This window comes from Chaetodon trifascialis, chromosome 13 (assembly GCF_039877785.1).
Source record: "Chaetodon trifascialis isolate fChaTrf1 chromosome 13, fChaTrf1.hap1, whole genome shotgun sequence".
Taxonomy (NCBI): domain Eukaryota; kingdom Metazoa; phylum Chordata; class Actinopteri; order Chaetodontiformes; family Chaetodontidae; genus Chaetodon; species Chaetodon trifascialis.
The window spans coordinates 7,099,794-7,126,835 of record NC_092068.1 but is presented as its reverse complement, the minus strand read 5'-3'; the positions used below and the strand labels follow the sequence as shown (position 1 = coordinate 7,126,835).

Here is a 27,042-nt window from a genome sequence, read left to right as displayed (position 1 = left end):
GTCAGCCACACCTCCTTGTGCTGTGAATTGATTATATCACTAACAAGAAACAAACTTCTTCTGTGGCTTAATTTTGAGAAAGTAGACTGAGCCTGTTTGGATTTAATACTTTTAAATGTGCACATAGGTGATTTAAATATAACTGTATGAGTACGCCTGACCAAAGAGGCCCATTCCCTCTCTGAAATGTCCAGCACTAAAGCATATAGATGTCTTTCTCTGCAACTCAGCAGTGAGCATACAGTAAAACTCACATTCACTCACACTTAACAGCAAAAGCACTGTTGTCGCTCTGACAGTTGTGAAACAAATAAAAGCACCCACTCAAACCATGAAGTAGGTCAAGCTACAGAGGGAAAATCTCTTCCAGAAAATATTTATATATTTCACATTTAAAGCCATTCCAAAGGGTGAATATTCTCTTTGTGTTTATATTTAGACAGATCCCACGATGAACTGCTTAACAAATTTGCTTGAGGGCCACTGCGGAGTTAGTGTATTTATGCTGCTTTGAAAAACCAGCAGGTGATACATGATTCTGTAAATTAAACCTAAAACTAGGAAACCTGAGATCATTATAGGGAGAGCCGCAGTGGTTTGCTTTGCCTTGCTACTTTGTCCCCCTTGACATCAATAGCAGTATTTGATTTAACCAAGTAAATTATATTTGCACACTGACTGACCTGATTTCACATGATGCACTTTGAAGTTAAGAAGCATCCGGACCACAAGCATGACGAGGTGATTTTGGTACGTGTGTGTGCGTGTGTGTGTGTGTGTGTGTGTGTGTGTGTGAGAGAGAGAGAGAGAGAGAGAGAGAGAGAGAGAGAGAGAGAGAGCTTATCTTTCTTTATATATTTGTAGTGTTTTAAAATAATCTGACATTCATGTTGTGTTTTATGTTTTATGGTTTATGTTGACATTATTGCTAAAGCATAGCAAAGCAAAGCAGGGGTGTCAAACCCTTTTGTCCCATTCGTTTACCGTACTTCCAGCTGGTTCTCCGGTTGCTTAGTAACGCTCCGTAACTCCAAACACGGACGATGGGATGGTTAAAGTTTAGCATTTCCGCCGACACAGGGTTAACTCAGTTAGTTAAAGACACATATAAGTGGTTTATTTACATTAACAGCACAAAGTTTAACCATTTCACATTTTTGTTGACTTGCTAGTTTCATACACCTGTACCGTTTTAATGGGTAGTGCTAAAGAACCGGCTGTCGTAAGTAGCTAATTGTACCCGAACTAGCTAACGTCAGCTCACTGACACAAGCCATTATTACGCGTATTAGCTCGTTAAATTTCATCTGACATGGACCTGGATATTCGACATTATCTATGCAAGGCAAATGAGCAGCAAGGTTTGTAATGCATCAATGTAGCAACAACTACACTTGTAAACTCCCTGTGAAAGTCACCGTGTTAAACGTCGTGTAAAATATGTTCGTTAGACTCTGGAGCTTTGCAGTCAGCCTACCAGTTAATCAAGGAAATGACAGCTGCTGTTACCAGCGGACGAACTCCACGCATTGCCCAGGAGTTATGTGTCCTTTGCGCCGAAGAAGCTCTACAGGTGAGACTGAGGCGTGGATGAATCACTGTGATGAGCCTGTGTATGTAGATTTGGTTAGCAAACTGGCAACAGGGTCAAAGCAAATATTTTAGACATACTGAGGTCTGATTAAAAGGTTTTGAATCAGCTCAATATGTGGCTTCCGAGGACAGGGGCAGAGAGAACATACTGTATTTTCGGAGACTGATTTCTATGGGAATAATGCCGGTCTTATATTACATCTGAATTAGGACAACATAGTCTAATATGCACAACATGCAGCTTTCATGGACGGGTTTTTTTTCCTGATAAGAAATTATTAATTTACAAGCATACTAGATTAATGACTACATTCTACAAGTTCATCAGAGTGGAAGTGAATTCCTAATTTAATTCCCACATATCATGCAATTTAATGATACTTTGTATTCTGCCACCAAGTTCATACAGAATCATTTGTAGACCTACAATGAGGGCAGCCAGTGTAAGTGTACACATTGGCCTACAGTCAGCATTAGACTCTGATGCTGAAATCCACTGTTTGAAAGGCTGATATGAGAAAACACATGCTCCGAATGTGCCTGCAACCTTGCCTTCCAAGTGCTGTGAGGAGTGTTTTCATGTTGTGAGCAGCTCGCAACTGCTGAGATGTCACATAAGACATGATGCTTCAAGCAGCTTCCAAGAATGGAAGATTTGCATCTGACTGTGAAAAATGGGAAGCACATTTATATTATTGAATGGCTGTTACTCTGATGATAAGCATATTCTTCTGTGGAGGTTCCCTGAATTATTACTGATATTACTGGCATGTATGGAAGATTTATTTGACAAAATAAAGCAAGAGCGAGATCCTTTTGGGTTTGATGATTGATAAACACCAATGCTTTGGTGGTGGCAGTACCATCAAGTACTGTTATAGAAAATCATAGAAACAGAAACCTCTGCAGGGCCTCCTCGGCTAGTAGAAACAGATTCCATTATGTCACTGTTTTCGTACAGTTACTTTAGTTAGCTAAATCTAACTATTCTCCCAGTGGGGGGTAGTGATGAATATTCACTAATGTAAACTGAACTGTCCTAGGGCAAGGGAAGCATATTTGAATAATGAAACACAGTGATATTCCATAATGCGATTTGTTTTGTCTTTTTTATATTATACAGCAGGTTTTCTCAGTGGAAATGCAGCTTGCCTCGAAGTCTCGGGCTTAAATGACTACAGGATTGCTTCTCATTCTCAGTAGAACTACATCACAAAAATCGTTAGTTTTCTAGAGAAGCATGAATATTCCTGTTGCATGAAGACATTTTTGAACACAGTGACCCATTGTTCATTACTGTTCAGTTTCATTTTATTGCTGCCTAATGTTGACAGTATTCAGTTGAATGAAAACAACGTGGTGTGAATTTATCTGACAATTATCATTAAACAGTATATAACACAGGACTGACATTCTCAAAGGCAGCCTGCAATTAAGATTAGATTTTTTTTTAGATTTTTTTTGATGAATAATGTATGAAACGTAGAAAAGTGAGGTGACACAATAAAACTGCAGATAAGAGTTAAACATTTAGTTTCTTGGCCTTTGTACATCTCCTTTTCTGTGTTTTCAGCTAGGTTGTTTGGAGATAAGCACAGCGTGTCTAAAGATGTACTTTGAAGGGAATCCGCCGGCTAATCAATTTTTGTGTCGAGCCTACCTCTGCCAGGGCCAGCTGAAGTCTCCGTCGGCCACAGGGAGTGTGGTGAGGACAGCAAATTAGACACATCCCCTCTAGGGGGGTGTGTATATTTGTGTCGGTGCCAATGAGGTAGACACACACACACACTTTGTACTGTAAACAAGTACGATTTTTTTCATAAAGTGATTCTTCAAGGCATATTGCCCTTTGTCTATTCACAGCTAAGCGCAGTTTAAAGTTTTTCTTGGTATTTTATCAGACTGTGGCCTTTATTGAATAGCTAGTTTGTCTGATCTTTGTATGTTCATATGATGTGACAAGTTCTCACTTCCCCTTCTGCACTGTTTTCTATTTTAGGAAGAGTTTGAAGAGGCTGTGTTGTACTTTCTGAAAGCAATTGAAATTTCAAAACTTGAACCAAGGTCTGTAACCTCTCAGAAGTGTGCTTGGTTTTGTTCCAACAGTGTCAAGAAAGTTGACCAATTTATGCCATGTAAAATGTATCTTCTCTGATATTGTTTAGTAATTGCCACTATACTGCTGAGGTGCACCTGTAAAAACAAGACATGAAAGTGAAATATTCACATCAGGGAATGTTTTTTTTAGGTTATGAGAGTTTAGTCTGCTGCACGGAAATATTTTGTGGCATGAAGGTTTGATTTGCAAAGAAGATTGTTGAAATATAACATGATTGTTCATGCTACACCGTGACCCTTCATTCACAAATGGATGATAATCTGCATGTATCTTCTAAATTGTAACAGCTGACTGGAAGTATCTGTGAGCAAGGGGAAAAGTATGCTAACTACAGATGTAGTAATAGAAGCTGTGAAAGATAAGTCCCTTGTTCCTTCTCTGAAAGATGTGTTTGGACATAGTGGTTAGCCTCTGCAGGCAATAAGCACTGAATCTCTTTGCTAATGAACTCATAACCTGTCAATAAAAGGGCTGCATGAGCAATCCCAATTAACACCAAAGGGAATACATGCCTAATACATCCAGTCCAGACTAATGCACAACGCACTCTCTGGTGAATAAATTAGCAGCACTCAAACAGTCTGCTCACACAGTTTTCTCTAAAACAGGGCTTTGAATTCATAAATTTCACTTATTTCACAAAGAAAGGCATATACAGGGTGCTCTCTTGAGGCTCACTGGACGATGGTTAATCCCCACACATTTGCAATTCACAGGACTTCTCCATGCAAAGTTGACACTTGTTCTGAATTGAGATGTACTAAGAGATGAAATGGCTTACATGTGCTCCGTATAAATAATTCAGTGTTCTATGTTTACTTCTTTTGCATGTGTTTTGTTGCTTACAGATACCACTTCATCGTGTTCAATGCCTCAGTGCTGTACTTCCAGACAGTGCGTCCTCTCCTGCGGCCAGGGCAGTGCCTCCACCTTATTCCTTCCCTCAGGCAGGTGGTCCAAAGTCTGGAGGACGTGGCAGACCAGGACCACAGCTGGAGGGCTGAACTTATGATGCAAGTGACCCTGCAGCGCTCTCTTACTTGTCTTTCATAAATAAGAGCAGTCCTGATTCTGTCAAGTCTGATGCTGTATTCATGGGGTTGACATACAGAGCTAATTAACCAGCGATTCACTTGTGTCCACAGCTTTCTGGCTGCGTAGTTAAATGTTTTTTTTTTTATTCCCCTTTGTGGATTTTACAGTCTGTTCTAATGTAGGATGTTTTAACATAGTCACCCAAGACACCTCAGGCCCAAATGTTAGTTATCTTTATTAAGACGTTGTATAATGTGTCGTTTGTGTACAGTGTAATGTAAGTCATACAGCCAGCCAACATATTAGTAAGACTGGGTTCAATATGTCTGAAATTCATAGCTTAGTATCATCCACATAAGAAAACGCCAGCATACATGGTTTCCATTCAAAACTCACTGAGTCGCTCTTATAATGCAGTTTGTGGCCTTTGGAATATTTTGTTCACACCAGTCACCACAGGGGTGAACAAAATATGAGAAACATGTTTTAGTACCAGCTCCATGAAGTAGTGGTTATCATATTTGAATGTATTGAATTGCACTGGATGTACAGTGGCTGGGTGCACGTGCAGTAATAAATTAGGAACTTGGTGTATACTGTAGTACTGTGGAGACTGCTGTAGTAAAACTTACATCGTGACCAGTGCCCTTTATGGCAGAAATATCCCACTGACCCTTTCAAAACACTGTGCTTTCATACTTAAATATTGCTGGTCTCATTTGCTCTCTATTTCTATTTAGGCATCTGATCAAATGTCTTGTTGACTCTGAGAAAATGGAGGATGCTGCAAGTTATGCCAAAGTTACGGAAGAATTCATCAAGTCACATGCCCCACTTCTTTATCCAAGACTCTTTACATTACTGGTAAACAGAAGCAGTACTTAATAACACTATAAAGATTTAAGAATGTTGGACTAGCATTTATTTTGAGAGTTATCGAGTCCAGTGAAAACCATGTATCTCCAAAATATGCATTTTTCATTAGGTAAGAATAGCAGCCTTGTAAACTTTGTGACATTCACTTTTAACACATATGTTTAGGGTGTTTTTTTTAGCTTAAAACATAGGGAAAATGTGAATGCTTAAAAAACACCAAATAGAGACATAGAACATTGTTGCTTTACTATTAGTACTATTATGACTAACTTGGTAACACTAGTAGTAGCTCAATGGCTAGCAACTAGGTGACTAACACTGACATTTAATGTCAGTGTTCAGCAAATCCTCGTTGTTGCTTGTGCACTGATTGTGTAATCAGGAGCCTGACTTTATCCTAACTTTAATCCTGACTCTAGTAGGTGTAGGCCCTTCCTAACCTGACCCTATTTTTAAAATCTACAGCTATGCTACACTAGCTTGGCCATTGGCTATATGTGCACTTTTTTTTATCCAATTAATTGAGTTTAATTTAAACTACAGTCCACCTTTTAGTCAAACATTTTGGGATTATGAAAAAGAGTAACTCCTACCCTCACTTCACTCTTCTCTTCTAGGTACGTCACAAGCTGACAGAGGATGATGTCCTCATTGAAACGAGCAGGCAGAGCACTACTTTAGCAGTCATTTACAAAATACAGGGATTTAAGAAGTAAGGACAGATTGTGTTTATGTTCGGTTTTTAACAGTTTTGGAGGCAACATTATGTTTGATAGAACATGCTTTATTTATTGATTACATGTTTAATTTTTTTACAATGCTTCCTTGTTATAATAGAGGCAAGTTCAGTAATAACCTTTATCAGTTATGATCTTATGAATGTTCTTACCAAAGTTATGATTTGTCCAAAGATTTACCATTCTGTATTTGTAACCTGCAATGTGTATTTTCCTATATTCAATATTTTCTTAGGCTACAGGACTTAACAGAGGTATATTAATTAATCTATTTATTTTGTAGCTTTTATGCTCTCAGCTAACTTGAAAGATCTTCCAACAATGATCCACTGGCTCTCAGGTTGGCCTTTGCCATCAAATAGTGGGCAAGATTATTTGGATGCCTATGCACATGAATAGTATAATACCATGTCTTCTGGTGTGGTATAATACCAGCCCAGTTCCAGCCCTCACCCCCTTTCTTCATACGTGTATTCCACATGTCCAAGCTCCTTAGGGTTCTTCAGCTCAGCTGAACGTTGACAGCATGACTCAGTCTGCCCCAGCCATCCTTGGCATCATATAGGTTATTTTGCCTAAGGTTTATGCACTGTTGGTGTGAGCATATTAGGGGCCAAAAGCAAATACAGAAGCATGCATATTCTTGAATGCATAAGTATGTGTATATTAATATACACAGACAGGTTTTCATATGATCTGTAGCAGGCTGGAAGACATGAACGAGGAAAAGTCAACAAAGGAGGAGCTTGAGCAGATTTTCCATCTCTTGGTGGATTGTACCAAAGTATCCACTATGCCTGTGAATTCCAGCCCTCTTCAGAGGCCAACACCCATCCAATCAGCTGACAGGTCTGTGACCCAAAGTGTCCTCAACAACTCCCTTACCTTTATCTTCGATACTGCCTGTCCTCCTCCTAAACCTCCCACTACCATAAAACCATATATGGATATCTCCAGGGCAGTACATGTCTCAGATTACTGTACTGAAGTGTTGTGAACTGTATAAATTATGCTTTATCTGGGATTTGCAGAGTTGCCTTCTTCCTGGAGCTGGCTCTGCTGGCCTTGCAAGTGAAGCATCAGAAAGTAGCTGCCAACTGTTTGAAAGAGCTAAAGTCGGCAGGAGAGGCTGTGAGTGTCCGATATTCTCTTGAAACCTCAGGCACTAGCGTTGCTCCATGCCGTAACTGTACATATTATGGAGACATACAAATTTATGCATGGGATGTGACATCCCCTCTTAAGTAGGCACCTCACAATAGATGAGATTAATTAGCTGAGCCAATGCCAAGGAGCTAAAGAGGTTGCTGCATTTTTGATAACTTTTTGCAATGTAGAATTTGTTTCATTGAAAGGTGTGCAGCTTTTTCCAGAAAAGTGCCTTTGTTGCTTGTGAGTGATAACATAGTGAGCAGCCTTGAATTGCAAGAACTTTTGGCATAGAACGAGATATGTGTCATCCTTTCTCCCATGCGCTGCTGACTGTTGACTTTTAAAATCACATGTATTTGTCTTTTTAGAGTATTGGCCAACACATAATAATGGAATGTGTCAACTGTGAAATCAGCCTCCTGAAGAAGATGAATGACTATTCCAAAGCCAGCGTGGAGGTGCTCGATCATATGCCCGAATTATCAGCCACGTGTTTCTGCCGCACATTATAATACAGACAGCGGACACCTTGCCAGAGCCTTGATTAACTGTTCAATAATTTTTTCTGTAATCACATTCTTTGTTTAAAGGCAGTAAATCCAGACATCTCCCTTCACTTCAATTGGTGTCCCTGCTTTAAGGAACCACTAACCCATCTAGAAATGCTTCATCAATTGGAGTTTCAGTGGGGAATTTTAATCATCATATAATCATCCCATATACAGTATATTTTCAGTTTTTTCCTCTCTTAAATAAAAAAAAATCTTGAGGGAAGTACTGTAGGATCATAGAATCTCGTTTTGTATTATCTAATATATCAGTCTGAAAACTGTAACATTTAAAAACTGGCACCACATATTCTGTCCAATTCAAACCAGATATATTTGCCAAGTGATAGAAGCGTTGTGCTGTGATTGCTACAGGGGAGATTCTTAATCTAGTTATTATCCCACAGGCTCGGCTGAAGGAGATAGGCAAGCTGGATCAGTGGCTGCATACTGCAGTGAGGGTGGGGGACCCTCAGGCCACGCAGGCAGTGTGTGCTACCCAGTGGAGCTTCTGCCTGCCCCTCTTGCAGCACAACCTCAGGAAACGCATCAAGACACCTCTGCTAAGTGTGGCCCAAGCACTGGAAGACATGCAAAGGTGTGCAGCTTTTTCAAACTCATCATGATACACAGTTATGTGTATATGTCTTAGGATCTTTCCATGTGTTTGTTCTGTTTGTACTTCACTGAACATAACACATGGCTGTGCTCTGTAGCTTAATCCACAACATTGGACATGTCCAACAAGTGGATCAAGAAAAATGGCATAATGATGATTTATGTTAAAAAACAGACTGACAGAAAAAAACTTTAGGTATCTCCCACTTTTAAACTTTGATACCAGGCCTATAGATTTGTGTTCGTATTTGTGTTTGTGTGTTTGTAATATATTAGTTTATAATGGAAGTGTTTGTGTGTTATTTTCAAAGTATGTTGCTGGAGATGCGTTGTCAAGTCCACTTGGAGCTGGCAGGGATTGAAGAGGAGGAGGGGTGCCTTGAGGCTTCTTTGACTCACCTCCAGAAAGCCATGCTGCTGGATAATGGGACACAACAAGAACGCCTGTCGTCAGCTTTGCGCCTGCTGGAGCTCAGAGGGACCCTCTACCAAACGCCCTCCCGGAACGAGGATAAAGCCGCCATGCTTATGCAGCAGGTTTTCAGCCCATCTGTGTCCAACAGTCTTTTTCAGCTCAGACGCTTTGGTTGCTTTAATGTGGAATATCAGTGGAAGTAGCGGATTTTATGTTTGAAAGTACCTAATTTTGCAGATAGTTTGTGTTATCAACAAATACTGACTGTAAAAATGTCAGCACAATGTAGAGTGCTTGCTTTGGCCCTTGCTCTGGATGAAGACTGGGCTGAAGCACGTACCATTGTTTGTTTCAAGAGCTGAAGTTCAATGGAGCTCAAAGTTTCAAATTTTCATATGAGCAAGGCACAATTTTGTGTTTCTCTGTTCGTCCTGCCCCTTCTCCACTTTGATTGGACGTTTGGGTATAAAGTGACAGTGACGATTGGTCATTTTACCCAACGTTTTTCCACATATGGCAACCAGAAAAAAAGACGCTCAGTGCAGAGTAGGTACTCAGCATCTCATCACGCTGCAGCAATAGAATAGAAATAGAAAAAATTATGTCATGAAAAAAACCCTTTGGTGGGGGGTGACCTCTGAGCTGCTGCCTGATTTTTGGGTGTTCCAATCAAATCAGTTGACTCATGTGCAGTGTGCAGGTTTCATTACTAAGTGTAATTTGTATGCCGTAAAATTAAAATGAAGTGTTTTGGTGTTGCGCATTTAGTCTCAGAGAGGAGCATAGCTGCTTAGAGGACTGTAAGCAAACTGCATGGCTACAACATCAAGTCTAACATCCAACCCTTCCCTCTGTTTCTCAGGCCAGGGACATGCAACCTCAAGATAAAACAGACAGCCGTCCCATCCTGATTGCTGTGGGTCTCCTTTTGGCCCCTGATGATTTCCAGATTGCCCTGGATGCAGACAGCACCCCCGAGAGTAAGGTTTTCTCTTCCTCGCTTTCAGTTTTCACTGTGACCTAATAATATTGTATCACTGATTTGCAAGAAGATCTCTTGTCAGGGTAGCTTGTAGCATGTCCATATTTACAAAGCCTTTGACCCCTTGTGTCTACACTAAGAATCACTTACTTCATTAAACTTTTGCAAAGTGACACTGTTGTCCTTTATGCATACATTCAAGGGAAGAATAAGAAAATCTCACCATTTTATGGCATCAAACAATGTGAGAGCGAGGGCATAGTTGAACTTAACATTCAGTCAACTATGAAATGACTTCATCCTTCTTTTTTTATTCCTTTGGAAAGACATTTATAGTGTACATTTTCTCCACCCACCACTTGCTCTATTCTGAGCTTCTCTTGAACCAGCTGCTCGCTCCAACTTCGCTCTCTCTTTTTCTGTCTCTGCACTCATTGTAGGTGCTTTGGTACATCGTATTCATTATGTGAATCCTTACATATTTAAGAGCAGGTCTTTACAAGGTCTGGACTTTGGTCCACATCTGGATCCAATGGCAAGTAAATCTCCACCCAGCCCATCATCAACTGGTGACACACAGGTATCCTTGGGATGGGTCAGAAAGCATTCAAGTTCAGTATCTAGTTATTATTTATTTTCCACATGTAAACATATAGATATAGTCTCATGAAGTAGAATTATATCATTCCAGAAGGTGAAATTATTAAACAATAATAGGCTAAGTAGGCTGGACTAATATGGTTTTTATTTAAAAGTCTGGCACCCACAGTGTCTGCTTTGAAAAATTCTGTTCCTTGAACAAATGTAGTGGTGGGCCCCTGCAAAGCCTCAGGTTACGAGGAGACCACGATATGATATGAAGTTTAATGTTTTTCTATTTTGAAATACATTTTGGGCTGCATGGTGGCACAGCAGGTAGTGCGCGTGCCTCACAGCAAGAAGGTTGCCAGTTCGATCCCCGGGTCAGGCGGGGCCTTTCTGTGTGAAGTTTGCATGTTCTTCCCGTGCATGCGTGGGTTCTCTCCGGGTACTCCGGCTTCCTCCCACAGACCAAAAACATGCTCATTAGGTTAATTGATGACTCTAAATTGTCCATAGGTGTGAGTGTGAATGTTTGTTTGTCCTTGTATGTGGCCCTGCAATCGGCTGGCAACCGGTTCAGGGTGTACCCCGCCTCTCGCCCATTGTAGCTGGGATAGGCTCCAGCCCCCCGCAACCCCGAAAGGGATAGGCGGTATAGATAATGGATGGATGGAAATACATTTTCTATTGATCAATAAATTATTTGTGATGTGAATATTCAGTGGAGATCATTCAGAGATCCTTTCCCCAGATGAATGTGGTTCCACTGTGGCCTCTTGTCTTTATCATTCACATCATTGTCATGGCAACGTTAACTGTTGGAGAGAGTGTTGTGTGTTGTTGCTGCAAATTTCACACATTAACGTTACAATGGAGAATTAACTATCAGCTAATTGCAGATACAGAATGCAGATGCAGATGTGTTTCCTTTTCTTTAGCACATGATTTCTGCAACTAGCGTGAATGTAGTCGGAAATATGGACTCATGTCTGAGCCTTGTCTTCCTCGGTTTCATGTTGGCCCAATCACAAGACATGTTGTGTTTATTAACTGAGTAAATGTTATTTTGTTATTTCCAATCGTTCTGGACCTCAGACCTTGAATGAAAATCAGATGCGGACCGTTGAGTTTGAGAACCCCTGGTTTAGAGAATATAGTTTAGAGAACATTAAAAATCCAAGATAAAAATAGCAGAAAGGCAGGACTAACGTAAAAGGCACAATTACAAATCCATCGGCTACCTCAGCACCACGGACAGCTCCATGGATTTATCAATACGCAGCACAGTTAGGCAACTGATATTTCACAGCCTTGGTTGAGGCCATTGATTCTAACTTGCACAAACCTCTGTCAGATTAAGAATCAATGAGTCAGGCAGACGAAACCAAAAACCCCCTCTGTCCCACTCTCTGCACTCTTTCAGCTACTGAGGGATGGAGGGGGGAACAAAGGGGATGCGTTTTGGTTATTTTGCTAACAAGGGGGATCGCCAATTGACCATATATTTGTTTTTGGTTTTTTTTTGGTTTTTTTTTCAATTTTATTGAAGTTTATTTAATCCTGAGTCTTGTTGCATATATGAATGAGCCTATATATCAGGAGATATAATAAATCATTGAATAACAACACATTTAACTGTGTGAATGTTTTGGAATCTTAGCAGTTTATTAATGAGAATTTCACTGCAGCATGACAAATCACACTGATCTGAATGAACTGTACTGCACTCACAGAATGCACCTGCAAGGCAGTCCTCTGGGCTGAGTGTGACATGACTGGTTGTCTCAATAAGGCAGGCAATGATTGCCCACAGATTGAGTGCAAATTGAGTGAGCGTCACAGAGCAAAATTGGTGTGCGCTGTCTTGTATGTAAATTCATCCCTTGGTCTTCAAGTCAGGACAGCAGCTCTTTCAGTGGTGATGTTAAACTTCTGAGAATCAGCGTGTGTTTCGGTGTAGCTCACAGGAAAGCCTCATCGACTCTGTGCAGTGGAGGGCCTGAGCTAAGTAAGAGCCTTTGATCTCAGACTCATTTGAGGCTCCTTGGTCCACCGCATCAAATGAACATCCAGCAGTCCTAATGACCCTGGGAAAAACTCACCTCTGACAGCTAATCAAAGGGCTTCTGCTGCAGGCATGGGTTAAAAGCTTTGGTCTGAGGGACACCCTTGTTTTTGTCCATAAACCTCAAGCATCTCCTAGATGACACCATTTAAGCATTTTGTTCTGAGCTTCAAAGTCAGCACACCAAGAAACTCAAGACTTGAAGAATATGTTTCTTTGTCATTGTTTGTTTTGTGTTTTTAATCTTACATGTCAAATCTGATTACATTATAGTCAGTAACATCCCTAATTGAAAAAGTTGGCGCTGTTGGAAATGGGCCATTTGTTCTTGTGGTCCCTTAGTTGTGTTTCTTTTTGATTAATGGAAATGCGGATCATTATGTAACCTCCTCAGAAGGAGTGTACATTTATTCCATGTTCTTTGAATTATAGACAATCCACAGCATCAAGGAGTTTTGCAACAGAGTGACTAGACTTCTTGTTATGCATACTCGCCAGAAAATCGATTTGATTCATTATTTAGGGAAAATACAGAAGCTTTTCCGACAGCATTAATAAAGTTTGGCTTATGTACTCCAGCAATTGTCTTGTTCCTGTAGGCAGTCTTGGATCTGGACCAGTGACTCAACTCTCTGCTAAGGCTCAGTATCATTCTACATCTGTACTGAAGGTGGATGGACACCTGGCCAGAGAAGGAGATGACACAGACAGAGAGAGGTGAGTGTGTGTTTGTACATTTACATCTATTAATTGTGACTATATGTGTACGAAGTGGAAGCCTTTTTCTGTCTTCTTGCCAGTGTAAAGTTTTCTGAGTAAATATTTTTAGCTGTCATGCTTCCCAGTAACACAGTTATATTGGCTATATAATCAGCCTTTTATGCCTTGTTGAATTTATTACTCCTTGTTGTTACTGAACATTATGTAGTAATGAATGTGTGATATATTGGTCCTCTCTGCAGTTAAAGTTGTTTTGTGACTATAGGAATCTGCAACCCCCATTACATCTGCTTATTCAAAGCACATAGTTGAGTTCTTTCTGTCTAGCAATATCATTACAGTAAAAAGTGTGCACATGAGAAATGGCTAGCTTAATGGTCATGAGAAAGCAGCTGTCAGGACTTGAAGATTCCCCAAAGGAAAGGTTTATTATTCATGGCCCTGCAAACAAACAACTTAAGGTCATACACAGTGTGCTGCTGTGCCCTTGCCTTGACCCCCACCTTTTAAAAAGAAATCATGCCTTTGTTTATTTCTTGACTGTTCCAGGGTGAAGTTGTGGGCAACACTGGTGAAGGCAGCCAGGAAACAGGAAGTTTGGGATGTGTGCCGAGCTGCTTGTCGATTCTGTTTGCTTTACGATGATGGGAGATGGAAGGTTTCCAAGACTGACAGTAAGATGATGAATGATCCCTAGACTCACTGTAAAATGCAAAACAGTAATATTCCTAAAAGTGATGGAGAGGGTATTAAAATATTAGAATGATTGAAAGAAAAACCACTGGCTTAGATAGTGTCTGTAACCAGTGTTTATAGAACTGCTCTGTTATCATTTCAGGATTGTAAAATTATCTTAGCTCATTGTTCATGTGTAAAGACTCATAATAATAATGGATCTGATTTACATGAAGTTTAATTTGGTATTGGTATTGACTCACATGAACAGGAAGTAGCAACAGTTGTAGTAGTTGTAATTGTGTTAAATAGAAGGAGAAGTCTACTGCCACTGAAGGAGTTCACATCATTGCTTTTGTCAACCTGATCCAGAATGTCGATGCTCGGATGAAGAAGTCTGTGCAGAATGTTGCAGCGGAAGCCAAACCTGTGTGAGGGACTTGCTGCGCCTTTTAGCCGAAATCCGCTTCATCTGTGCTGAGGTGTGTGCTTACAAACTCATGCCTCCTAATACGCACATACACACTTTTTATATATGTTCTTATGGTAAGTGATCCACAATAAAATAAGGTTTCACATTACTCCATTATAAATGTGGTATTTTTACTCAGTAATTGCAAACGAAAAGAAAGCAAAGACTTTGTTCTATAGTGCCGCCCAACTGCATTTCTTCTGATGCCAATCCATTTTAAAAATTTCAGCCTTGGTATATTTGGCGACATGTGGTTAGCATGGAAGCAATAAGCATGGTTTAATGCCACAGCAAACACTGATGAGCAGCTACTTTATCAGAAATATAGCAGAAGAGCAACCGGTGAATATATTAAAATGCAACCAAACGAACTCAAATGTTTTCATTATAAAGTCAGTCAATAATAAATGCAACCGCAATCTCATTTCATTGGATTAGTTTTTCACACAACCGTAGGACACAGTGAAGTTGGTTACCTTGCTGAGGAGTTGGAGGTGTCCTGCCTGTGCATGTCGCCAGCCCTGCCATCAGTTTAAAAATGGCCTGGGATCGTCAAAAGGAATGCTATGGATCCCTAAAATCAGTCACTAGGGCCCCTTAAAGCTCAGGGAGCTCGGAGACCTGCTAAGGGCTACTTATCTGGGCTCTCATACCTAGACACTGCCTGGGGTGTCAACCCTATTGCTGAAATGTTGCCACTTGGTCTGCAAGAGAAGTGGTTAGTTTAAGGCTCTTAGTACAAAGAGCTGCACGTCTCTTTTCTTCCATTTACGTTCTTCACAACTTCATATGTAATGAAGCACACAGAGGAAATTACCCAAGCTTCACTCTTTCAACAGTTCCTACAGTACAGGTCCATTGAACAGTCCCTTTTTCTGCTTTTCCTGGGGTCTCATGGACAAAGAGCTGTTTATGGATGACACCAACACCAACATCCCTTCCATTTCCATCCCCTTGGCGATGTCTCCTAAATAATCGAAAGCAGGCCCTTAGTTGCCTTGCTTTTCTCTACTCACTTTCTCAAACTCACTTTCTGGACTTCATACAAAAGGTCTTGGATAACGACCAGGCCAAGCTTGCTCCACCGCTGCCAGAGGGAGAAGAACAATGATACTTACCCATCTTTGGCCACCCTCAGAAGACAAACCAAAATCAGAGTCGTCTTTGACTCCAATGCCCAGCATCACGACATCTCCTTAAACTTGGAGGCCCAGATCTGAACAACATTTAACTCGAAGTCTTGCTAAGCTTCAGAAAAGAAACAGTGGGTGTGATAGCGGACATCGAACAGATGTTTCTTAGTTTTCATAGCTTTCACAGATGACTCCCTTTGATTTCTATGGTTCAAAGACGACCAGCCCAGCAATAAGATTGTTGAGGACAGAATGAAAGTCCACATATTTGGCAATAGTCGATCACCAGTAGTAGCCATCTATGGTCTTCGTCATACAGCACCACATGGAACTAATGAAGTGATGGCATAGACCCCAAATACTTTGTTGATTGCAATTTCTATGTCGATGATGGCCTCATGTCAGCCCCATCAGCAACTGAGGCCATCAGTCTACTTAAAAGGTCATAAGAGATGCTTGCCGTTTCTACCCTACGGCTCAACAAGATAGCATCGAACCACCCTGATGTGTTAGAGGCCTTCCCGCTTGAAGATCATGCAAAGGGTCTGCAAAACCTGGACTTTGATATCAACTCAGCCCACATCCAACGTAGCTTGATGTCTTCATCTTCATAGTAGCAGTATACAGAGATGCCTTTTACCCGTAGAGTGTTCTAGCCACAGTGAAGATAGTATAGCCCCCTGTAGTTGCAGCAAGGACATGTTCATTTTGCAGGTTTACTACGTTTCTCAAGGCCTCTTAGCTTTTTTAGTCCAATATATTAACAAAATAAACTCAAAAAGTCAAGAAAGGAAATATTCTTGTAACTTTTTTCCTTATTAAACAGAAAAATACAACCATACACCTTCTTAAATTAAATTAAATTTTCTCTTGTTTACTGAATTAAGACAAGCTTGAGTGTTAACTCATCGTAAAACACACTTCATTCAAACTTGACAGAGACAACACAAAACTCTGACTCCAGCTCTTGATAATGAGAGACCTGCCTCTTGCTGCTCTCGCTGTTCACAGCTCTCCTGTCCTGTCCTGCCGTGTCTTCATTATCCCTGGAGTCAGGCTGCTGTGAATCACCTCGACAGCATTTTCCCTGTGGTCAGACTGGCCTCCTTTGGTCTTGGAGGCTTTGTTTGGTCCCTTTGTTGACTGGGAGGCTGCTGAACCCAGTTTTGTTGCCTGCAGTGTAAACACCAACAATCCCACGGTGCTCTGACCTCTCGGTTGAGGCAGGCCCCAGTCAGCTAATAGGGCCACTAGCTGCAAGGCTAAATGAGCTAACTAGCTAACGGCAGCTAGTAGCTGAAGCCAAAAGTAGCTACAGAATTTTGTGAACAGTAGTTAGCGGTGAAAAGCTGACCTTTGTTTGTTTGGAGCAACTTTCCAGAGGTGGCCAGTTTTTAAACAGTATACCTCTAACTTCAAACAATGCCCACGCAATGATTGGTGGATCCTCCGGCGACACACACTTCTCTGTTTGTTATAGTGATATAGTTACACTCAGCTGCAATTTATCAATTCCTTGCTGCAGATCAGACACTAAACTTCCAGCTTCCTGACTTTCTTTGTTTCCCTTTTCAATTATTGCTGCTAATGTACATAATGAACTAAGGGCAGTGGAAAGGGTACATTGAGTTTCTGGTCTGCCATCTTTTTTTTAGGCTTATTTGGGTGCCCAAGTTTTTTGTATTGACGTGTTCATGTTCACAAAAGCTAGTTGAGCTATCTAAGATCATAGCTCTTCTTCTGAAATTCGAGGAATAAAGAGTGCTTACAGTAGTAAACATGCACTGTGGGATTTTAAACAAGGTTGTGAGGTTGATGTTGATTGTTTGGAGTCCGACACAGTTGTGGTTGTCATATGAGCTTGTCTTATTGTGTAATCCCAGTTCCCATCAGGCCTGCAGCAGTACGCCCTTATTAAATCCATAGAGATGTTAACTTGACAGCACTTTGAAGAAAATAGAGACAACTATCCACTGCAGCTACATGACCCTGCCAAGAGTGACTCACACTGTAGCCGTTCTGCTTGCTCCTCTCATGTATCACTCTCTTTGTTCCATGGCACACTGGGTCATAATTCATTAATTTGAAAGATAACTACATCTCAGTCTAAGCATGAAGACGGGTTCCTTGTGTTTTACCTGAGCTGTCCACCTTTGGAGTAAAATGCTCACCAGTCATTTCTTTTCTCTTTGATCTGCTACAGCTGAGCTTTCACAGCTCTCAAGAAGCTGTCATCCCATAGCGGGAGGTCTTCTCTTCTCCTTTTATTATGAAGTTGTCCAAACAGGAAGTCAACTTTGTTGTTATCTTCTGAGTTTGAGGAAATGAATGTATTCTGTCTTGCACAGGCCACTGTCCAAAAGCTGCTAACAGAGGGGGTGCCGCTTAACAGCCCTGCTGTTCCTGCAGTTGAGAGAGCGGAGTGTGTGTCTGAAGAGGATCCTCACTGCGTTGTTTACAGGTGAAAACACAATATGCACATACACACATGCTAGTGTCATAAAATTGATTTTTCTTCCCCTCTGTATATCATTTGTCTATGAACTGTATGATTCTGCTTTATTATTTGCATATCACAGATTTATTATATGTTTAAGTCATTTTAAGTACAAATTTGTAAAAGAAAATACTTTTACACCCACATGACCATATCAAACAATTTCAATTACAATTTCAATGTTATGTTTTCTTTGTGATTATTATTAATAGCTTTAGCAGCAATATAAACATCAATATAAGACCCCAGGAAAAGTGTAATAGAACATACTATAAGCAGCTTTCAGGGACCACATTTCCTCTATTTTTTACGCTTGGTTTTATTTTGTTATCTCTTGTCATTTGATAACACATAATTCAAAAATGTCAAAATTTACATTTAAATCACTGGTTAGACATAATGATTTTAGTGGTGGTAATGAAACTATCTCTTGAACTACAAACCTATTAACTAGGTCGAAACAGGGCCCAAGATGTTGTAGATTTATGCCACAAAGCTCCAGGATCAGACACTACCTGTATTGTGCTGTTTCCCATCAGTTAGAGATCAGAGTCACAGTACGCAGGTTTGTTATCTCTTTCATTGATTATGGGATTCGAAAATAGACATTGCATCCACATAGAATCAGCACCAAAATCAAATGTGTATGTTTTTTAAGAATGATTTATATCTGTAACTTGTCTCCTGTGATTGCAGTCATGGTAGTCTTCTAGTCTTAACAGCCTGTTTCCTTTATTGAATTGACAAGACCTGACATATCACATTCAGCAGCAACTACTGCACTATTAAGCTTTGCCTGAAATTTGCCTCCAGCTCATTGTAACATTATGAAGGTTGAGAGCTATCACAGTACATCTAGGTTCTCAAATGTACTGCTGTTGAATACCTCATTAGATATAATTTGTTTGACATGGTCAATGCACAGTTCCTCGTGCATTGTGCAGAAAAACTGCAAGAGAAGGGTGGCACTTTTATTCAGCAAATGGGACTTTTCATGTAAAAAGCAATGTGCTGTATAACTTTTAACAAGAAACTTTTTACAAATTAATTGACTTTTTCATCATTGCTTAAATTGTTCACAAGGGAGAACACCATGTGACCACTATACTATCTCTCTCTCACACACAAGCACGACTCTCTCCCTCTCTTTCCCACCCTCCACTGTACCTCTCCCACCCAGAGACTGGATCCAGGCTCTGTCTGCCTACGCCACCTCCAACTTCTTGAGGGCAGCGGAGCTCGGAGCAGAGATCAGGGAGCTGTGGGTGGTAGCAAATGCAGCCATTTACCTGTGGAACTACAGCAGCCACATGTTGGCAGCTGGGGAGTACCAACGCCTGCTTCCTACCTTCCAGAGTGTCATGGAGATGATTCAAAAGACAGACTACACTTGGTAGGCTGGGTCTCGAAATGAGTATCAGTTTTATTACACGGTCTATACCTGTTAGACATAACTTTAGGTGCTTGGTCTGCAGTTCTTGCAAAGTTTATTTCAGTCCAGCCGAGCTGCTCCACACAGACAGCTGACAGGGAGTGATGACAGTCGCTGCTGATGTGAACTTTGTCATTCATCAGTGTTTTTGTAAACAGGTCTGAGTCAGAATATCACAGGTGTTTGATAAAAAAAAAAAATCAATCACAAAATGTCAGCAATTTAAGACGCGTGAAACATAGCTGTTTTCAGACTGATGACTGGACACTTTTTAAATTACTCAGTAGGCTTTGAGAGCATTTCAATGCCCAGCGGTCATTTAGCCAACTCCCGCTGGACGACTGTGCAAAACAGTCTTTCAATTCTGGTGGAACATGAAAATTAAACATTTTCAGCTGACAGCAATGTGTACACTCATGCTTAGAAAATCATTTCTGGCCCGGTCATATTTGAGTTTGGAAAAATGTCCATTAATTTATTCTCTGTGGCACTGTGGCTCACTCACAGAAAACAGAGTAGTTTAAGCTCTGCTCTTCTTTCTGGCTATGGAACGAAGCAGTGAATGTTCATGAAAACAGACCAAACTCCCCTTCAGTGTGGCAATAATTACGTGAATGTCAGGATTCAGTGACATTCTCATGTAACGATGTGGTCAATTTTGCCATACGAATCTGTGGTAAGGTTCTTTACTTTCAGAAAGTACAAAGCATAAAAACAAAGATGTTTGGCCTTCAAGCCCAACTTTCAGTCCTAGTTTTTCCAGAGTATGTCAGTTTGAAGCACTCTTTGCATTGTGTTTCTTAGGAATCGTGCTTTGTTTGTGCTGTTGTGTGATGCTGTGGCCCGGGGGTTGATCCAGCCTCTGTGTGGACTAGAGTGCGTCGAGCCAGCCCCACCAGGAGACACGGGCAAAAACAGAGCTGTGAAGGGAATGGAGAATGCTACCAATGTACAAGGGATTTCCTTAGACCCTGCTGCCCTGCAGGATGTCCACAAGGCACTAGAGGTTTGTCAGTGTGTGCACAGTATGAGGGAGCAGGATAGAAGCAGTGGGCACCTGTGTGTAGATGTGTGTCACTAAATGTCTTAAATAATATATTGAATTATGAATACCATAGAACTATTTCTCAAGAATAGTGACTTTTGATCAGTTACATTATTGTAGTATTAGGTTTTGCTCTCATAAATGTCCTTTTAAACAAACACTGGTAGTGGCAGGTATGAAGCACCATCTACACCAATTTGCATGCCTGTCTCACCAACATGTGCATAAAAACTAACCATGTCACCATATTTTTGCAGAAAATTCTCCCTGATTTTTATAAAATAACCAATGTTACAAACAACATGTGTCACAACAAAATTTGCTTAAAGCTAAACATAACATCTCCTACATTAAAACTTCCTGCATCACCACTGATGTGCAATCAAGTAACCCTATATGCATAAAGCTAAAAAAGCCAATTAACACAATTTACTTGGATATAAAGTAACTATCTGGTAAGTCAAGTGACAATTGTCACTTTTTCTGTCCAAAACTTCTGCTGGAGATAAGAAATAATCAATCAATCCATCTAGATACCTCCATGTATCATGTAATGATTATAATAATGATAACTCAGAAACCGGCTTTTCTGTGACCCTTGTGTATATTTTAAAGAAAGAAAAATTTTTAGAACATTCTCTTTTAATTTTAGTATGTATTATGTAAGTATGAATTATGAAACAGGTCAGCATCATATGGACACTGAGCTATGTTATAGAAGAAATAGAAAGCTTTTGATCATGTTGTAATGGAGCAATCTTCATGTCATCCTCCACAAAATATGGCTGACAAGTAAGGTTAGGTACACTACAGAAAACAAAGAAAAAAGTCACTCATGCTACATGCACATGCTGAGGCTTAGTACTCATGGCATTGTGTAGGTTTCATACACTATAAGTTTGCCTCTCAGGAAGCACTGATTGCTCCTTGATATGATATTATGACAGATGTCAGAGCATCACAGGTGAAAAGTTGAAGCACTCAATATGCATTGTGTTATTTCGTTCACCCTTTGACACCCATTATACATCAAGCCAAGCATGCACAGATCATACTCATTCTTGTAGCTTTCGTGTGCTTTCCTCACACCATTCAAGTCTGAGTTCTCTGTTCTCTCTGTCGCAGTCACCAATTAACCCTGTTTCCATTCTCCTTTTCTATTCAAAGGATCTTCCATGAATATCAGCTCTAACTCCAGATGAAAGACACTTTATCAGTGAATTATTAACTGAATTTCATCGTGTCTGTTTTCTTTTTGAAGGGAAGATAAAGAATTATACATTCCAATGCATTTTTTTTTTAGAAATAGTCTACAGTACATCAGGGTCAGATACAGTGTCTGACTTGAACAAAGTCTTCGTGAATTTTCCTTTGGTGTATGTCTGTCATGTCTGCATCTGACAGGCTGGTAGTGGGCCCTGGGCTAGAAAAAGTCCTATAGATACATATCATAATGTATGACATTTTGATAGACAGTTTGATCTCTACTCACTTAACTACCACCCCTTTGCCACATGACCATTAATGTGTGTACCCAGCTCATCTTTGTAAATGCCCCGTTTCCTGATATGTGTGTGGGTGTGTATGATTGATTGATTTTATATTTTTTTTACCTTTATGATTTTTTTTTTTTTTTTCTGTTTCAAAGCTACCCTATTTAGATGTCATTTGTAATTATTTTTCATGATGGCCCCGATGAAGGTCACCTTCTTAAATCTGTTGGTCTGACAAGTTGTTCCGCAGTGGGGAAAATGAACATTCAATGCATCAGCACTTTTTTCAATGCAGCTACTCACATGAGCCTGAGACCAGACATTTAAATTAACACAACAAAACTACACAGATAAAAAAAAATCTTTATATTTCAAACAATTAATAAAGTTATGTGTAATAAAGTGAAATGGCAAGATTAGTTCCTTTAGTGCCCTTTTCCACTGTTTGAAAAAGGGTTTCCCACCTCTGAGTGCAAGTAAACATTATCATTTGTGCCCAAGCTGTCATGCAAGAAACATGTCATGATTGTTCATGACAGAGAGCCTTACTTAGACTCTGCAACAACATTGTTAAGCAACATAGCAATGGCACTGATTACCAACAGATTTCTCAGCCCCTTAATGTTCCTATAAGCACTGTTGCAGCCATTATCTGCAAATGGAAAGAACATCACTTCTTCATCAACCAACCACACTCTGAAGCTTCTTGAAAGATTTCAGATCCAAAACATACTGCTAAGAAGACTGTCAGCTGGTTTCCAGAGGAAAAAAATAAATGTGTTCGAATGGCCCAGTCAGCCACCAAGTTTGAAACTAATAGAACATTTGTGGAAGGGACTAAAGATCCAGAGCCACCAGTGAGCCCCCAACAATCTTCAAGACATAAAGTCTGTATGGGAGAATGGGCCCAAATCCCACCTGAACTCTGTGAGTCATTAGGTTCATTGTACAGGAAGTGTCTTGAAGCGTGTCTTCTCAGACTGGTAATACAATACCAAGTATTTCTGTCCGACAGGATCCCAGCTCATTCTTGTTTTCTACACATCCTCCTAGCTGTGTGACTACGCGCTGCGCATATCCAACTCCAACATCCCAGGGGAGACTGTCCCCATCGCAGCAAGGAAACAGCTGGTGGCCACATGGGTGCAGATCAAGAGGCTCTTGCAACAGCAGATTGGCTCAACGTTGGACACTAAAGATGAGGTACTATTCTCCATGCCACCCCAAACTGTCTGCAATGCTTCATTTTACATTGCTAATCCATGTTTAGGGCACAACATTTATCATCATCATCAACATTTAAAAGCACTGTTCAATGTATATAACATTACATTGTAATTTAGGGTTAGGTTTCACCACCTATTTACAAATCCATTGGTAAGTTTGAATGCAAAATCCTTCCAAAGTTCTTAGTAAGTGCTAGCTAATTTCAGACTTACTAAATCAAATTGCGCCATTAAAACTTAAGAAATGTCTTAGAAAGTTAAGACTTTGGTAATATGTAAATAGGTTGCAAAGAAACATCTATAGCACTGTCCATGTGCATTTATGTTTCCCGAGATTCTCTCATCCAAACTATGTCACATTGGACAATACACTTCCTTGGGTCCAAATCAAAGGACTGCCAGACATACATAGACAGAGAATCCTTCCAGTTGAATTGTTAATTTTGGTGAAATATAAGTTTAAATCTTCAAGATTTACGTCACTTAAAGCAGCATTTATCAAGTTTCAGGTCAGATATGTTGACTATACTTACCACCTCTGTTACAGGTCATATGTTAGCAAGCTAACAGTAGTTTTGGCAGTCACCATCACCTGACAATTACTACGTGTAAATAATTAGTAAGAACTAATACCCAAGTAAGTTTGTGTGATTCAACTTGTTTAAATCAACTGATGTGTGGAGAACCATGTAGTAAACACTAAATTTGAACTGAATAACAGATGGTGCCCGTGGTATTTGTTAGTATGCATGTAATTTCTCTTCAGTGTATGCACTAATCGTTAGTTGCACTATTATTGGAAATTTGACCTTTAAAATATTAGAGTTGTAGGCCTATAATTTGTGCAGGGTCCCCTCTCTCAGTTACTCATTCACACATACAAAACCGTGATGTGAGGCTGTTAGTAAGTAAAATGTAAACTGCGCTTACCACTTAGTGCAATCACTGTCTCTGCCTTTCACTGCTCAGTTGTGTTGATGCTTTCAGCTGCACTCATGCCTCTAAGTGGTCTGTTGTTGGTCATCTGTGATATGGATTTAGCCCAGTCTTGAGATGCAAAAAGATCTGTTCACACATGTGAGTAGCTCAAAATGCAGAGATTAAACGTTGGGATCCTCCAAACATGCAGACATGTGTGGTCAGCTCTACCAGCATGCCACAACGAATGCTCTGTGGTCAATAGCAGCATTTTCAACTATTTTATGGAGCTCTGTGAATTCAGAGGCACACACAGAAGAATCCTTGAACGCAAGATCCTAGATGCAAAATTGTGCTTTACACGCAATGTTCCACACGCCCAGTTCACAGTAAAATGCACATACATAGGCCTCTTCTACTCTCACAGCAAACCTGAACTCCAATGTCCAACTGAACCGAAAAGTAAACAAATCTAGCAGGACTTTTACAACATGTACATGTACAACATTGTTCTGGTGTGGTCCTCTCTTCCCCAGTTCTTGGAAGCTTTATTGTATATTATCTGTGAAGCACGTACAGTAATTGACTGATGTGTATCTACAGCACACTTTGCTTCAAGTTTTTCTCCATTGTTCTGATGTATTATAAGACACAACGACTCGTTTTGAGAACTCGAACACCAAAATTGTGTTTCCATTTGCTAATTGGCAAATGCATGCTCCACAAATTGATGTATCTAGAAATAAAACACTGCATTCTTCTTTTTCTACACACAATATCAGACCATTAGTTTACACCTGCAGTCATTTATTGGTGATCTTTCCATCTTAACTAAGGTTGGTAACCCCATGACCTCAGAACACAGTTGGCGGAAGTGAATCAAAACAAAAAAACAAAACTGGTTTTAAGTAATGTTGATAAACAACAAAAATCCTGCAATGCTGCAAATATTGTGACGTAACACGAATAAGATTTTTACACCTTCTTATGCAATTATGTTCTGGTTCCCCTGGAGAGGCTGGTGTCCCCTTTTATACTATATCTAAGATGAAGAAGCTGCTCGCATTTTTTCTATTGCACTGCAAAAATGGATGGATGCTCACTGAGACGGCTACTGTATATAGCTCGTTGTCATAACATAGCTTTGTCACATTCATTATGTATCCTGTATTATGGTCTCTTTTGCACTTCTTCTGTAATGTGCTCATAATATTGTAGGTTCATGGTGCTAAACAATTTCATTAATCATTTTGATGTGGTAGTGTAGGTGTTACATTGTATCAGCTGCTCTGTAATCATTTCCGGATTTGTCACTTTTCCCAATTGTATTGCTTTACTGTGGGGTAAAAATGTGGGCAAAGCACTTATACAATTTGTCATTATAAAGGACTCTTTGATTAGTCACCATAATCCTACGACCATTTGTCAGCCAAGAATTTCCTGCCCTCCGTTAGTCCCTTCAGCCTGACGTGCTTTGAGTCACAGTGAAATGAGGTTTGTTTCTCGCCATGCAAATTAAAAGATTCAGTGTTAATATAAATGAGGGTTTATCTCTAATCTCAATAAATCATTCATCAACTCATTTTCCACACAATAGGAAGTCATACATTATCAACGAGGTCATCTTTGTGGTATTTAGGACACATACAATATGGTAATCATACTGCAGGCCCATGTATAATTTATAAGCAAATAGTAATACATGTATGTGTCTTTTCTATAATTAAGGGGTTTGTGTATATTCAGAAATAGGACTGGATTGAAAAGCTCAGCATGAATTGTTCTCTTCCCCATTTGCAGTGTGAGAATGCACAAGTGTCCGCGATGACGCATGTGCTGGTTGGCGTGGAGATGCTCCATTGCAATAGGAACCGGAGGCATATGGAGTTCTCTGTTCCTAGTCTTTCCACAGTATGTACTGTTCTCTGTTCATGTTTTCCTACAGTGGCTGTTGCCCAGATGGCAGCAACAGATGCCCAATATGACCCATAAGCCTTCAGAGCCTGTCTGCATCTTAACATGTGTCAATATCATCAAAATACTGTAGCTGCTTTGATCGTTTTGCTTTGGTCGGATTAAGGTTATCAGGCGTTTCTTTGACGTGACGTGAGGTGTGCTATGCATTTTTTCTGTGGAGAATCGCTCTGTCTGACACTAAAGGCCCTTTGGCTTTTTTCCACACCTATATCTCCTCTCACTCTGTCTCTCATCTATGCATCTCTTCTCCACTCCCTTTTCTCCTTCTTTCTTTCTTTCTTTCTTTCTTTCTTTCTTTCTTTCTTTCTTTCTTTCTTTCTTTCTTTCTTTCTTTCTTTCCATTTAATCCACTCCTTCCTCTCCTGCATTCTCACTCCCTACCCTCTCTTTCCTTGTCCTTCTTTTCTTCATCTTTACTTTTTTGTTTTCCTCGCCTGCTTAATCCTTCTTCCCTCTAACCTCTCATTCTATGTGTGCCTCCATTCGCTCTCCTCATTCCTTTGACTTTGTCCTTCACATTTTTTTACTCTACCCTTCTGCTTTCCACCTCTGTCTTTTCCCTCTTCAATTTTTTCTTCATTTCTGTCCCTTCCTTTCCTTCTCTCTTTCTCTTCCATCGCCTTCCCCCCTTTTACTTACTCCTCCCAACTTTCTCCTCTGCTTAATTCCACCCCTCTCCTACATTTTTCCTCCATTGTTTTCACCCCCCCCCACATACCTCCCCTCAATCTC

The 27,042-nt window shown here is 40.2% G+C and overlaps 1 protein-coding gene across 1 annotated transcript in view; it reads left to right on the top strand.

Annotated features, from left to right (window-relative positions):
* Window positions 1–1,231: 1,231 nt before the first annotated feature.
* The window catches only part of LOC139341392 (cilia- and flagella-associated protein 46), a 59,189-nt gene continuing 33,378 nt past the window's right edge, over window positions 1,232–27,042 (top strand). The window contains exons 1-21 of the mRNA XM_070977906.1: window positions 1,232–1,361; window positions 1,452–1,573; window positions 3,167–3,298; window positions 3,593–3,657; window positions 4,561–4,725; window positions 5,488–5,611; window positions 6,241–6,335; window positions 7,063–7,209; window positions 7,392–7,491; window positions 7,881–7,970; window positions 8,468–8,658; window positions 8,990–9,215; window positions 9,956–10,073; window positions 13,322–13,439; window positions 13,992–14,116; window positions 14,490–14,599; window positions 18,071–18,183; window positions 19,400–19,612; window positions 20,456–20,657; window positions 23,243–23,392; window positions 26,134–26,244. Coding sequence (XP_070834007.1) covers window positions 1,313–1,361; window positions 1,452–1,573; window positions 3,167–3,298; window positions 3,593–3,657; window positions 4,561–4,725; window positions 5,488–5,611; window positions 6,241–6,335; window positions 7,063–7,209; window positions 7,392–7,491; window positions 7,881–7,970; window positions 8,468–8,658; window positions 8,990–9,215; window positions 9,956–10,073; window positions 13,322–13,439; window positions 13,992–14,116; window positions 14,490–14,599; window positions 18,071–18,183; window positions 19,400–19,612; window positions 20,456–20,657; window positions 23,243–23,392; window positions 26,134–26,244 — 2,766 coding nt within the window. The 5' untranslated portion in view covers window positions 1,232–1,312. The remainder of the gene's footprint in view (window positions 1,362–1,451; window positions 1,574–3,166; window positions 3,299–3,592; window positions 3,658–4,560; window positions 4,726–5,487; window positions 5,612–6,240; window positions 6,336–7,062; window positions 7,210–7,391; window positions 7,492–7,880; window positions 7,971–8,467; window positions 8,659–8,989; window positions 9,216–9,955; window positions 10,074–13,321; window positions 13,440–13,991; window positions 14,117–14,489; window positions 14,600–18,070; window positions 18,184–19,399; window positions 19,613–20,455; window positions 20,658–23,242; window positions 23,393–26,133; window positions 26,245–27,042) is intronic.